Source organism: Salarias fasciatus, chromosome 10, assembly GCF_902148845.1.
Source record: "Salarias fasciatus chromosome 10, fSalaFa1.1, whole genome shotgun sequence".
Taxonomy (NCBI): domain Eukaryota; kingdom Metazoa; phylum Chordata; class Actinopteri; order Blenniiformes; family Blenniidae; genus Salarias; species Salarias fasciatus.
In genome coordinates, this window is record NC_043754.1 from 17,700,677 (window position 1) to 17,713,038 (window position 12,362).

The following is a 12,362-nucleotide window of genomic DNA, read 5'->3' on the forward strand; positions in this document are numbered from 1 at the left end:
CAATAAGGGATGATTTTTAAGAGATAATGAGCAGCTCTTCTGAGAGTGTGAATAATAAGCGGGATATTCAGTAATCAATAATACATGGCTGCTGATAGAATTTATGGACAAGTGCCAGATAAATTCATATACACAGTCAAAGGAAGAGGTTTGTTTTAGCAGCTAATATACAGAGGCTACAGTACACAGCTTTTATCCTCTATTCATCATTGATATTGTGCGGATTAAACATGGCTGTGTAATTTTTTTTTTCTAATATAATCAAGATCAGAAATCTTCTTTTTGACTCTGTGAAATCTCCCTAATCAAATTAAAAACTGTGAAAATGAAGTTTCAGGGCAAAATACTCACATCAGAAGGCGACCCGTAGAAGTTGTCTGCTTTGCTGCCCAGTTTTGGCGGCGCTGTATGGCTGTGTGTGTGTGCAGAGGGAGCACTGTTTGAGTGTCCGGGCGCCCTAATATTCCTGCTCAGCGCTCCTGGTTGGAAAACGTTTGCCTGCATCTCTTGCTGGTACTTGTCATAGAGCAAATTAGAGGCACTGAGAACAGGGGCTCCTCTGGTTTCTGGTTCAGACTTGGAGGCGTCTTTCGGCGTGTCTTTGAAAGAAGCAGGTGTTTGGCTGTTAGTGTATGTTGAGAGCCTGGATGGAAGAGAAGATACCTGATAGGGACCATCAGCAGCTTGCGGTTTAAACTGAGGATTCTTTCGGACATAAGTAATGATTTTGGGGCGGACTCCTTTGGGCTTGAGTTTGGGTGACGGGGAGCTCTCTCTCTGGGAGCTGTGGTTTGACTTGGGGGAACTCTGCTGTTTGCTAAGAGGCGCTTTGGGGATTCCAGTTGTGCTTACGTTGGTTTTGACTGGCGCTCTCAAACAACTGTTGCCATAGCCCTGAGCTGATGATGGCACCGCAGGGCTGTATCCTGTTGGGACGTGTCTAACCACTCCAGGGACATTCCTGGAAACGAGGTACATAGAGGGTTGCCTTCGTGGTGAGCCCTGGGGCGTCCTGAGCGGGGAGTGGGGAGGGGTAGATGACCTGGATTCAACTCCAGTCCGGTTGGGACTAGAGCAGTTTCTCCTGTATGTGAGCTGAGTCTGGGGTCTCTTCTCAACGGCGGAAGGGTTCAAAGGACTAGAGCTATGTCGTGCTACTGCTGCTGGCTGCTTTTCCACGGGCGGAGCCTCCCTCTGGGATGCCGGGCTGGGCTGTCTGAGGTGAGAGACTCCCGGCGTGTTGTACAGGTGGGAGAAATCTGAGGGTTCACGCAAGGATGATCTTGGGAACTTTCTGCTTGCTCCAGTACTGTGAGATTCCACAGTGGGTTTGTTGGAAATGCACTGCCCTGTCTCACTTTTTTGAGTGTTGGACTCCGGTAGGCTCCTCGCTCTTCCCATCTCCGTCTGGCAGAGGGGTCTGACGAGCTGCTGTCGTCGAGGCGGCAGCACCCTCTCCTCAAATCCAGCCTTCCTCCTTTGGCCCAACCCCCCATCAGACGGCAGTCCATTCTTATAATGCCTCCTTTCCTCACGTGTTTCATCCTGGCCGCTGTACTGAGAATAGCTGTATTTATCCTGAGGATGCATTGGTGGGGAGTTCGGATTGGCAGGAGTTGCCTTTCCTCTGCTTTGAGCTGAGGTAGTGTTGTTGGCATTCTGATAAGGGTTGCCTTTAGAGGTGGACAGAGATACAAAAAATGCTTCTCCGCTGCTATCGAGGGCACTAGACAGGCTTCCGCTGAGTGCAGCAGCTGACAGGCTGGAGACAAATACATTTGTCTCAGATTTGGACTCCTTCAGACCTGCCTTGCGCCTCTCCCGGCCCGACCTGTTGTCTTTTTTCTCTGTTGAGCCTGTCACGCATGTGTCGAGCTCTTCACTGCTGTGACAGGCAATCCTTTTCTGCACCTCTCTATCCGTATGTGTCCTGCTGTCCACTTTGTTGCTGTCATTGTCGTTTCTCCTTGCGCCAGTGGAAGCAGAGCTGGCAGTCGAACTGGAGGATATCGACATGGGACCCTCATCTTTTCCATCTCGCAAGCTTCCCCCATCATCCTCGTCTTCATTTTCCTCTTGATCCCTGTCTCCCAAGAATGCATGCATCTCTGGACAATCCACAAGCTCAAAGTTCCGAAGCTCAGGCTGTATGCACTGCTGCTCTGAACCCCAGATCACTAACTTTTCTGGGGATTCACTCTGTGAGACCAGCGGAGGAATGGAGCTCGAACTGTACCCTGTGCCCTCACCAACGGGAGATAACTGATTAGCATTGTCATCTCCTGACTGCGTGAACTGGATCTGGGATTTCTGCCCAATCTTCTCTCCTCTGTCAACATTAACCCTCAGACCCTGGAAACTGCTTGGAAAACTCATGGTGGACAGACGCTTCAGGCAGAATCAGAGACTCCTCCAGGGTGCTGAAGCCATTTACAGATGCAAACGTTGCTTCACTCTCTGGCTTTTGACTTTTGCGTCGATGTGAAGATCGCACTTTTGTTGAATAATCAAGAGATGAAATATCATCTCATAAGATGTCTTTCACTTCAGCTCACCGCTTATTCTGTACAAACTCGGCGTTAACCGTCTTTGATGGTTTTTCCAGGAGATGTTTGGCTTGATCTGGAAAAAAAAGATAAGACAGAAATCTGTAATTAAAAAACAACACATACGCTTAAAATACCTCTCTTTCAACCCAACAAAACCACTTAAAGGGTGATACATTCAGCCTGGTTTGGGTTGTAGCAATTATTGAAACCCAACATCGTCAGTTTTTTATGTATGTGTTGCTGTTTTTTGTTTAATCAATGGGCGGCCATCTGTATCACAAAAAGATACTGGAGTCATAAATAGACTGCTATTGACTGCCAACAATACCATGAGGCACATGCCTTTGCCCGCAGTCACCTGGGATCGACTCCAGCATCCTGCGACACCGAGCTGGATAATAACAGGAAATCAAAAAATGATGATGCTGCAAGTCACTAAATATACTCAACAAGTCACAATGTGTTCATCATCGCCATCAAGTATCGTACAGCATCAACAACAGAAGGAATTACTGCGGATGTTCACTTTAGGGATGGTAGAAAAAAAAAAAGATGAGTGAAGAGAGAAGCCGAGGCTTGCTCAGGATACAACCGTTTTTCATGTAAGTGAAGGAAACACTCTTGGGATGGCTCATGAACCGAGGCTATGAGGAAGAAGAGAAGAGTGTGAAGTGTTTTGTAATGAGTTTTTTCTTCTTCTTTTTTTTTTTCACTCAAGAGATATAAAATAAAAGACAAGCCAAGGATCTGGGGAAACCAAAGTTATTTTCAACCAAGTTTCATTGAATGAGCAAAAAAGAATATGATCAACTGCCTATGATGCCATACTGCCCAATACCATCTGATCTGACCGGATCTCTTACGATCGTACTTTTTCCCACATGAACCTACAATAGGATGACCCAATAAGGTACAATTCAACATTATATAAGGTATAAAATCTGTTTATTTTTACATGCATCTCATATTGAGTGGCACCTCAATCTGAGAAAGCATGCGCCAAACATGTACGGTGAACGCCAAGTATCAGATGCAGTGATGGCATGAACACGCCTCTCTCAACATGTCATTTCTTCAAAATCCTCCGACTCAAATGACCACAATGGTCGTTCTTTCATTACTCAGACAGTTTCCATTTCTTCTTACATGCCGAATGGCTGATCAACACATGTTGCAGTTCAGTGATCCTTAACTACCCCTGCTTTGCTTTAAAGAAACCTTTCTTTAGCATCAAGAGAAAATTGAGATCAAACTCCTCATTAACTTAAAAAAAAAAACAGTACTCCTTAAAACCAAAAAACTGGTGGAAAAGAGGAAAAGAGGATTGCTGAGGTATTTTGTACTCTTTTTAAGAAGTGATGTGAAGCACATATTCATAGATATATGAAAGCACACTCTAGGCTTGCACGGATACACACAACAGAAATGCTGCACCCGAACTTTAGTGCTTTTACAAGATGAAACAGCTATGTCATGTTTTTGCACTGAAAGAGCAGACTTTTCTTTAAAATCCTTCATAATTACAAGAGCTCTCTGAGGAATTCTCTGTCTGCCTCAAAGCAAGAGCAATAAAACTCATGAATATCAATGATTTAAGTTTTATATTCCAGCGGGGAGCGAGGGTAACTTCAGCTTAACTACCTATGCCATAGACTGAAAGCATATAAATCATTTCCTGTCAAAGCTGTCAGATGAATGTGACTATCAACTCTGTGCGTAGGTTGATAATATTATATACATCAGGACCAAGATGGTCATTTTCTGCTTAAAAGTGCATCTTACAACTGTCATGCTGATTATGTGAGTAGTTTCTAACGTGAGAGTAGATCACCCACCTTCTAATTACATGAGCAGCAGGGTGTCTGTTCTCATTAGCAGGTGGTTTTTCCATGTGTACCGTGGCAGAAAAACTCCGTGAACTGACTGCTGTCACGGCAGCTCCCACTGCCTCTGGCACATTTTGACACTTCTCAAAAAATCTGCCAGGCAGAATCCTCTCCAAATGCTGGATCGTGAAACCTTCAAATGCAATTTGCATATTCTGAAGGTCATTTAAGTGGTGGGTAGTTCAGAGATATGTTCTGAGTTTCGTCTGGCTGCGCCAAATGATTCTTCTTTGAGAAGTTGGTGGGTTGAATGTAGGTTAGAAATAAAACAGGATTTAATTTGTTGATGACTGTTATGCAACCTGAATATCAAGTCGTCTGATCCACTCTGGGTGTCTTTTTGTTTGACTTTTATTTATAGTTAAATACATTTTTAGTGGTTCGTGAAACACTCACAGACAGAGGCGGCGAAGCAGACGGGAAAGGTGAGAAAGGGCTGAGAGTTGTATTACGGAGAGGGAGAATTCTCTGAGAGGACGTAGTGGCAGATCAATTATAGCACCGATGTAGTGCTGCAGCTCATGCTGATGACGGCGGCGTTGGGAGGCTGAGCGCTGAGCTTGGTCACGGTGAGTGAACCAGAATACGATGTGTTTCACCAAAGAACAATGCTGACAAAATCAATCTGCTCAAACCATAAACATCACAAGAAAAGAATGGAGGTACCCATCTGATTATATATATATATAAAAAAGACCTACTGTGAAAATAAAAAGCATTGAGTGCAAACGTGCTTAAAAACACTTGGTGCACACATTCACACACTACTGAGCCTTAGCTAGGTGATCAGTTGAGGCTTCCTTTGAAACTAATATCAATTATGTAATTAGAAGTCCAACTAACACAAGATAGATGGCTTAGATCATGTAGATTTTACTTTCTGAGCAGGACAATAAAGTGCAACTCAGAACACCAAGTCAACAGGCGGTAGGAATTATCTGTGTTTTGTTTGCAGCAGTCCTACAGGCAAATATGACGGATCTTCAATATCATATTCTTTACTCGTTTTCTACATGCTATCAGAATAAAAAGGCTCAAAAGTTGCACGGATTTTTACTTTGTGTCACAATTCTGAGCGCATAGCAATGAGAACAACACTGATGTGACTCCTGCATACATGCATGTCGAGGTGGTCTGTGCAGGAATGTATGATGAAGGTACACACTGCTTCACCTGATCCACTCAGTGAGATAACTGCTCAGTCTGAACTCCTCCAGGAAAACGGCATGAAGTGAAACCCAAGTGGAAAAAAAATCACCACGACCGCAACTGTTGTCATGGAAATGCCATATCCCTGGAGAACGCTCCTGACCTCAACCTCAGTATACTCCATCGGGAAAAAAAGGTCACCACCAACCAGACAGCAGATTTCTGAAGGTCGGCTTCATGCTTTTACACTCGCAGCTCATGCATACATTCTGCTATGCATTGCTTTTCCAATATCAACTCACGCCCACACGCAAATGTGGAGAAAGATATGTGCAGCCACACAGCACACACATGCTCCTGGAAATACACGAGTGAAGGAGGAAACGCATCCCCGCACACGCCAGGGAGACATGGCGGGACGAGACGAGATCTCAGCTGTGATCAAGTCCAGAGAAGTGCTTGGACTTGTGATTTTTCACCAAGCTTTTAACCTATCAAGTGCTGCGTTTAACCACGGAAAGCTCTTCACACAAGGTGAGAAATGATGAGCTGCGAACATGTCATGACAGGCATTTCAATGAAACTTGAGGCGAAAATCAAAAGTACAGATCTGTGAAAGGAAACAGGCCTTCCTCATCCTCTTTTCTTGTGGCTGTGGGCTGGAATCTGGCAGTAAGTGTAAAAAAAAAAAAAGGATTCACACACAAGGAGCAGTGCATAAGCAGGCATAGACACTGAGGTGGTTATTGATGAATAGTTGCAGAATTTTATTTAACCTGATATAAAAGAATACATGAACTGAACCACTATAGAATCTTGTTCCTGAAGTGATTAATTCATATAAACCCAAGAGAGGGGGATGAAAAATAATTATTGAAAATCCCTAATCAGATGTAATGCTAATTACTCAATTACATGGGGAACTTATATTTCCATTTTTCTAAAAGCTTGTTCAAAAGCTATATATAAGAAGGAAGCAGAGCGCAAAGGGTGTATTGGACCGGAGAGGAGAGGAGTGGGGTTGTCAATTTCATTTACAGTCACAATAAAAAAAAAAAAAAAAAAAAAAATGGTTTTGGAGATTTTGCGGCAGCTAGAATGATCTGTGTTTTTGAGGAAAAGAAATAAAAGATAAATTCATTGAGACAATCTTCGTTCTAAGACTGGAACGTGGATGAATTATTCAACGTGTTGCTAAATTTGCCATAAATATTCGGGGAAAAGGGAATGAGGGTGTGGAATTTGTTTTTCCTGGGCAACACAGTTTTTGAAAAACAGAGGAGAGCTTTGCCGTAGTCAAAAATAAAAAGGAGTTTTCAAGCCACTCTGTGTCAGCACTATTACACAGAGATCCCCAAATTTGCACACCAAAGAATCAAAACAAGTGCGTTATTTTCGTCAAGAATGAAGGGCGGTATTGCGTAATAACACGGTCACTCAGGGCATCAAACGAGCGGAAAAAAAAAGGCAATTTCATAGGAATTCCCCTCCAAATATTTTACATTCACCTTTGAAAGCCAGGTAGGAGCTGAGTATTTTATACCACATTTTGCTGCTGACTTCACAAACACATGCATACACGTGACAACACACACACACACATCAGCATATGCCTACACGGCTTCCCTGAGCGTCTTTGTTGTCAGTCCAGCAGCACATGTGGTTATTACAGGAGCCATTTGTCTTTGGCACTTTGCTTTATTCCTCTCCTCCCCCACTGGAAAGCAGACAGGTTTTATAGCTCTGTGGTCCCAGGAGAATCCCGGACACACGCACACACACACACACACACACACACACACACACACACACACACACACACACACACACTGGTGCATTCCCACTGTCCCATCTCTTTTTCATCCATACGTACAAACACATTTTTCTTCAGGGCCCGAATTCCAGCACACAGAACAAGAAGCAGAGTAGAAGAGGGGAGCACAAACACAGTGACGTGTTAATAACCAGAATTTATGACTCCTGAGTGTTTACACCCGACATAATAAGATTTAGTGCAGGGTTTTCATTTAAGCACTGTGTAAAAGTTATCCTTAAGGATCATACTCTGTTCCTCCAGCACAGTAATTGCATGGATAGAATTAATTCTGACATCAACCTTGCATGTCCTTGTACATTTTCCCAAAGTCAGGATGTGTTTGTAATTGAAAAATATGTGAGTGCACTTCATACGACGTGTGAAAGCATTCACAAATGATCCGCGCTCTTAGATGGGCAGACACAGAAACATTCATCCTCTTGTTCATTTTTAGAAGAAAAACTTTTTCTTTTTTTTTTTTTTTTTTCCAGCATTCCACACTTTGTATTCACACAGAATCATCCGACAGGCTAAAGCTTAGTGGGGAAGTCTATTCAGAAATAAGCTAAGCTTCAGTCATCCATTCCTTCTCCTCCCATCTCTGTCAGGCGCACAAGGAAGACAGAAATAGCAGTGAAAAAGCTAAACGCGCCGTTTCTACAAGACACAATAAACACCCTACAGACAGGAATTCACAAGCGATGATTCACTGAAGTGCTCATGAGTGTATGTGTGAAGCACCATCGGGGAGAATGGTGAAGCATGCGGAACTGTAAATTATCCACAAACGGCGTCTCTCAGCAAGTCTGCTTCTCCGGGTTCTGCACTGATGTGCTTCATAGTTTTACCAACAATTCTGCTGCAACACAATGTGGCTCGTAACAGCAAAGCTTTATGTCTAAACTTCGTATGTTTCTATGACGCCTTTGTCATTTCCTCTTCTTTCCATCCTCCAGTTCCTCTTTTACCTAAATAATGAGCTGTGAATCAGGGCAGGGTGAGATAATCAATCCTATTTTCATACTTGAAGATGGCACATCAGCAGACTGCGTCTGCCCAGATAATCCTCCCTCTCTCTCTCTCTCTCTCTCTCTCTCTGTCTCCCATGCAAACAGTTGGACTCCTCTCCGCACCCCAGGGAAGTCATCCCATATCAAGAAGAGGGACAGTAACAGGATTTCTGCAGGATCGTGGGTCACAGTGGGCGGTCACAGCTAATTAAATAAGAGAGAAAGTGAAAATCAGATCATCTGCAATAAAAGCTGATTTATTTCCTTTTTGCACGTGGACAGGCGACGTTTTCCACCTGCTATGAAATTGACAGGAAAAAAATCACAATATGGCAGTAATGGGATTTATAAGCTGGAGAAAAATGAAAAATGGCCAAACATGCACACATTCACACACACACTCATCCTTCAAAACATTTTTACCTGTATATATGTTTTGTATTATTACACTGAGCTCCAACAAAAGGAAAAGTATAGCAACAAACAACGTCCAAAGACATGAAAATGACCACTTTGTGAATCGAGAGTGAGCGTCAAGCCGTGGCCTGATGTACGTGTGGGATTAAACACAAAGAAACATGAGTATCACCTTCACACACAACAACACACGCTCGGCCGGTGACTGTCACTGCAGCAGGAGCAGAGACAAAGAGACAGCTTCTCACCAGGAGCAAATGTGGCTTGTAAAAATAAGGCTGCATTACTCACATGCAGATATTTACAGATACTGGAATCCCCTCATTCATTTAAAGGTTTTTATGTTCTTGTTTTTCGCATGTACAAAATATCGTAGGTATGATCCTGCTTCTCTATTGGGCTTTTAAGGAAGGACAATAGACGTGAAGCCGGTGAGGAAGATCTGCAGCTTCAACACGCTAACATGTAGATCCAGACACTGGTGGCATGGAGATGGAGGAGAGGAGGAAAGAGGCTGTCTCTGTCCATGCTGGCTGCTGGTAGCACTGCATTGTTATTAGCAAAGCCCCTCCACCCACTACCCTCACTCCTGTCGCGGTGGAAAAAAAAAAAAAATTAACTCTTGCATGGCTGGTGCTTAAAACTGTACGAGGTGGGACAAAGAGGAGAGAGGAGAGTTCATTTCAGATGCAAAGCCGTGCCGATGACTGAAGAAAGCTATCACAGTCAGGATTTTTTTTTTTTAAGTCGCCGCACGCTCACATAAACGGACGTACAGAGTCAGACATAAAGACGGAGAGTTGAGGCAGCCCAGACAAAGAAAGGCTGAGTGCAACTTAGACTTGGCTGAGTCACTTCTGTTTATTCTGAGCAAAATACAGTAATAGAAACAAATGATGCTGCAGAGAGCAGTGTGCGGGGGGTGGATGGGAATGGAAGATGCGCAGGATCCTAGTTAGTATTGTAATGTGTAAATGTGTGTATGCATGTGTAATGTGCAAGTGGCAAACCCCGGGGGTGTGGGGGAGGGAGAGTTGGCAAAGGATCAGCGAGAGGTGAGAAAAGACGAGAACAAAATGAAGGTTTTGAGGTTTCAACAAGAAAGGTCCCGTGAAAGGTTGTGAAAGTGACTATTTTCAGATTATGCGTGAAGAAAAGGTGGGAGAGTGCAGGATAGGGCGCAGAGGTCCTTTGGGAGAAGGGTTCACAAACGCTGCCGTTCTCAGTGAGGAGCTTATGGATCATAAAAAAATGAATGTAAATGATTGAAGTCAACTTCAATTAGTACAGTTCACACTTTGCTGCTCGTGTTTACAAAGTTATATTTATATGTTTGGTCAAAGCTGAACTGTTTAAATGAAAATGTTTCACAAAGATACAATTAAATCTGTGGTATTCCCATTGAACATATTCAGTAAATGGATGCCCACACATACACACAAGTGAGAAAGGTCTTTCTTGCTAAAACCCCATGGGACAGGGAAAAGTGTGTGTATGCTTGTGATGTAGGGGTGTGTGTGTGTGTGTGTGTGTATGTGTGTGTGTCACCAGTGAGCCATGGCTCAGTTCACCCTCTGATATCCTGCCCGTGACTGCAGGGGAGGAGCTACAACAAGCTCATTGCCACCTTTCAGACAAAAGCAGCGAGAATGTGAGAACGCATTTTTGCATGTGCGCTGACACTTTATTCACACTCGCACGTGCACGTGCACTCCAGTATATGTATATATCCCCTGCTGGGCTCAGATGTAGATAAAACTGTTCAATGGAACAACCACAACTTGTTTAATACTGCAGCCTTATTACTAAAACTAAACCTTCATCTAAATATAAGCAATAAAGTTATATCACACTCCTTCTTTTAATTCACTTATATGTGCTCTATTTTCTTCAACATTTTGTCCCGTCTTTCCATTATCCTCTTGTCTGTTCCATAAAACGACCTTGGAGGTCATACCAGTGTGCTGCACTCATGGGCTTTGTAACAAACTGCCTTGCCCTACCTACAGACACTCGCACACACATACACGTGGGCATGCACATGGAAGTGAACAAACACACACACACACACACACACACACACACACACAAACTGCTGCAAGTGATTCCGCTGCAGAATTGACTGCTGTTCAGACATCGCAGAGGTCAGATGTAATGAATCAATCTCACATGCATCAGCATCTAGAACAGCAGCTCCAGCAGATCGGGTACAGTAGCGAGAGAGGGCCGCGGGATCGGCTGCCCTGCCTTGATGCAGCATCAGTCTCCACATTAGCATGACTGGGAGGGATTTGAAGATTTAGCAAAATGGACTGGAAGATCCATACATGTGGGAAGTCTGTGATATTGGGATCAATAATGAAAGCAGACAGTCCTAATAAATGCTGAAACTACTCTCCTGTATTTTCCACATGTGAAGAACTTTTATTATTATTATTATTATTATTATTATTATTATTATTATTATTATTATTATTATTATCAGTGCAAGGCTCCACAATAGAAAAAAACTGTAAAAGTAAGTAAAGTATTGGCAAGTAAATAAAGAAAACCCAAAGGCTGAAAGAAAAAGCCTCCCACAGTGTCAAGGACAACATAAATAAGGCACCGATCAATCAGGGCAGGAGACATCTGAGCGTGAAAGACATGCCCTCTGTCTGCTCACCTTTATTTGATCTGTCCTTTCTTTTCATGTCTTCACCACAAAGTCTTAAGTAACACAGCTGTCAACCTTTGTCCAAATGTCTATGCAGCGTATGAATGCGCCAAACAAATATCGTTCTTATATTCATTATGACAATGGCAATTAAAAAATTGGATTGAACTGATTTGAATTAAAGAGATAATCAGCCCTGCCTCTGAGCCAAGGGTTCCTAGAGAAAAAAAAAACACTTTAGAGTACACATAAGCCTCATAAACAATCTCCAATTAAAACATATTAAAAAAGAATAGAATGACAATAAAACTCAGGGGGCATTAACAATGTACAGCTCATGCTATGATCACAGTTCAGCGGAGAACAGTTGAAGCTGGGACAACAACACTGTGAAAATGATGGAAAACACTCCTGACACACAACTACAGAAACAGGGGTTCCATCCAGAATCCATTCCAGGGATTCCTTTGATCAAATGAAAGAAAAACTCAAACTCTGAAATCAAACAATGCTTTTCTCTGAAACATCCTTGAATGGATAGCTTTGAAAAAAATAAAATAAAAAAATTGAAATGATTTATTCAAAGCCTCCTTGATGCCTGCTCGTGTGCAGTGGATCATAGCTGAAGTATGTTGTTAAGTCTAAAATCTATGCTTGATCATTAAGAGCAGCGCTGGAGACTTGACCTGCTCCATCCATCACACTGAGCCATCCCCACAGACTCTCTCCTAACCCAGATAAAATCGAAACTTCCATACTGTGGGTGTATTTTTGGCTGGAAGCATGACGGGGATTCACAAACTGCACCTCATGGGGCCTGCGGGAATCAACCGGAACCATCCGAGCGTGGCTATCATTATCAACCGAACCTGCACAACA

The 12,362-nt window shown here is 43.1% G+C and overlaps 1 protein-coding gene across 1 annotated transcript in view; it reads right to left on the bottom strand.

Annotated features, from left to right (window-relative positions):
- mtus2a (microtubule associated tumor suppressor candidate 2a) overlaps window positions 1-2,610 on the bottom strand; it is a 28,299-nt gene extending 25,689 nt beyond the window's left edge. The window contains exon 1 of the mRNA XM_030101820.1: window positions 352-2,610. Within this exon, the coding sequence (XP_029957680.1) occupies window positions 352-2,376 (2,025 nt within the window). The 5' untranslated portion in view covers window positions 2,377-2,610. The remainder of the gene's footprint in view (window positions 1-351) is intronic.
- Window positions 2,611-12,362: the final 9,752 nt, after the last annotated feature.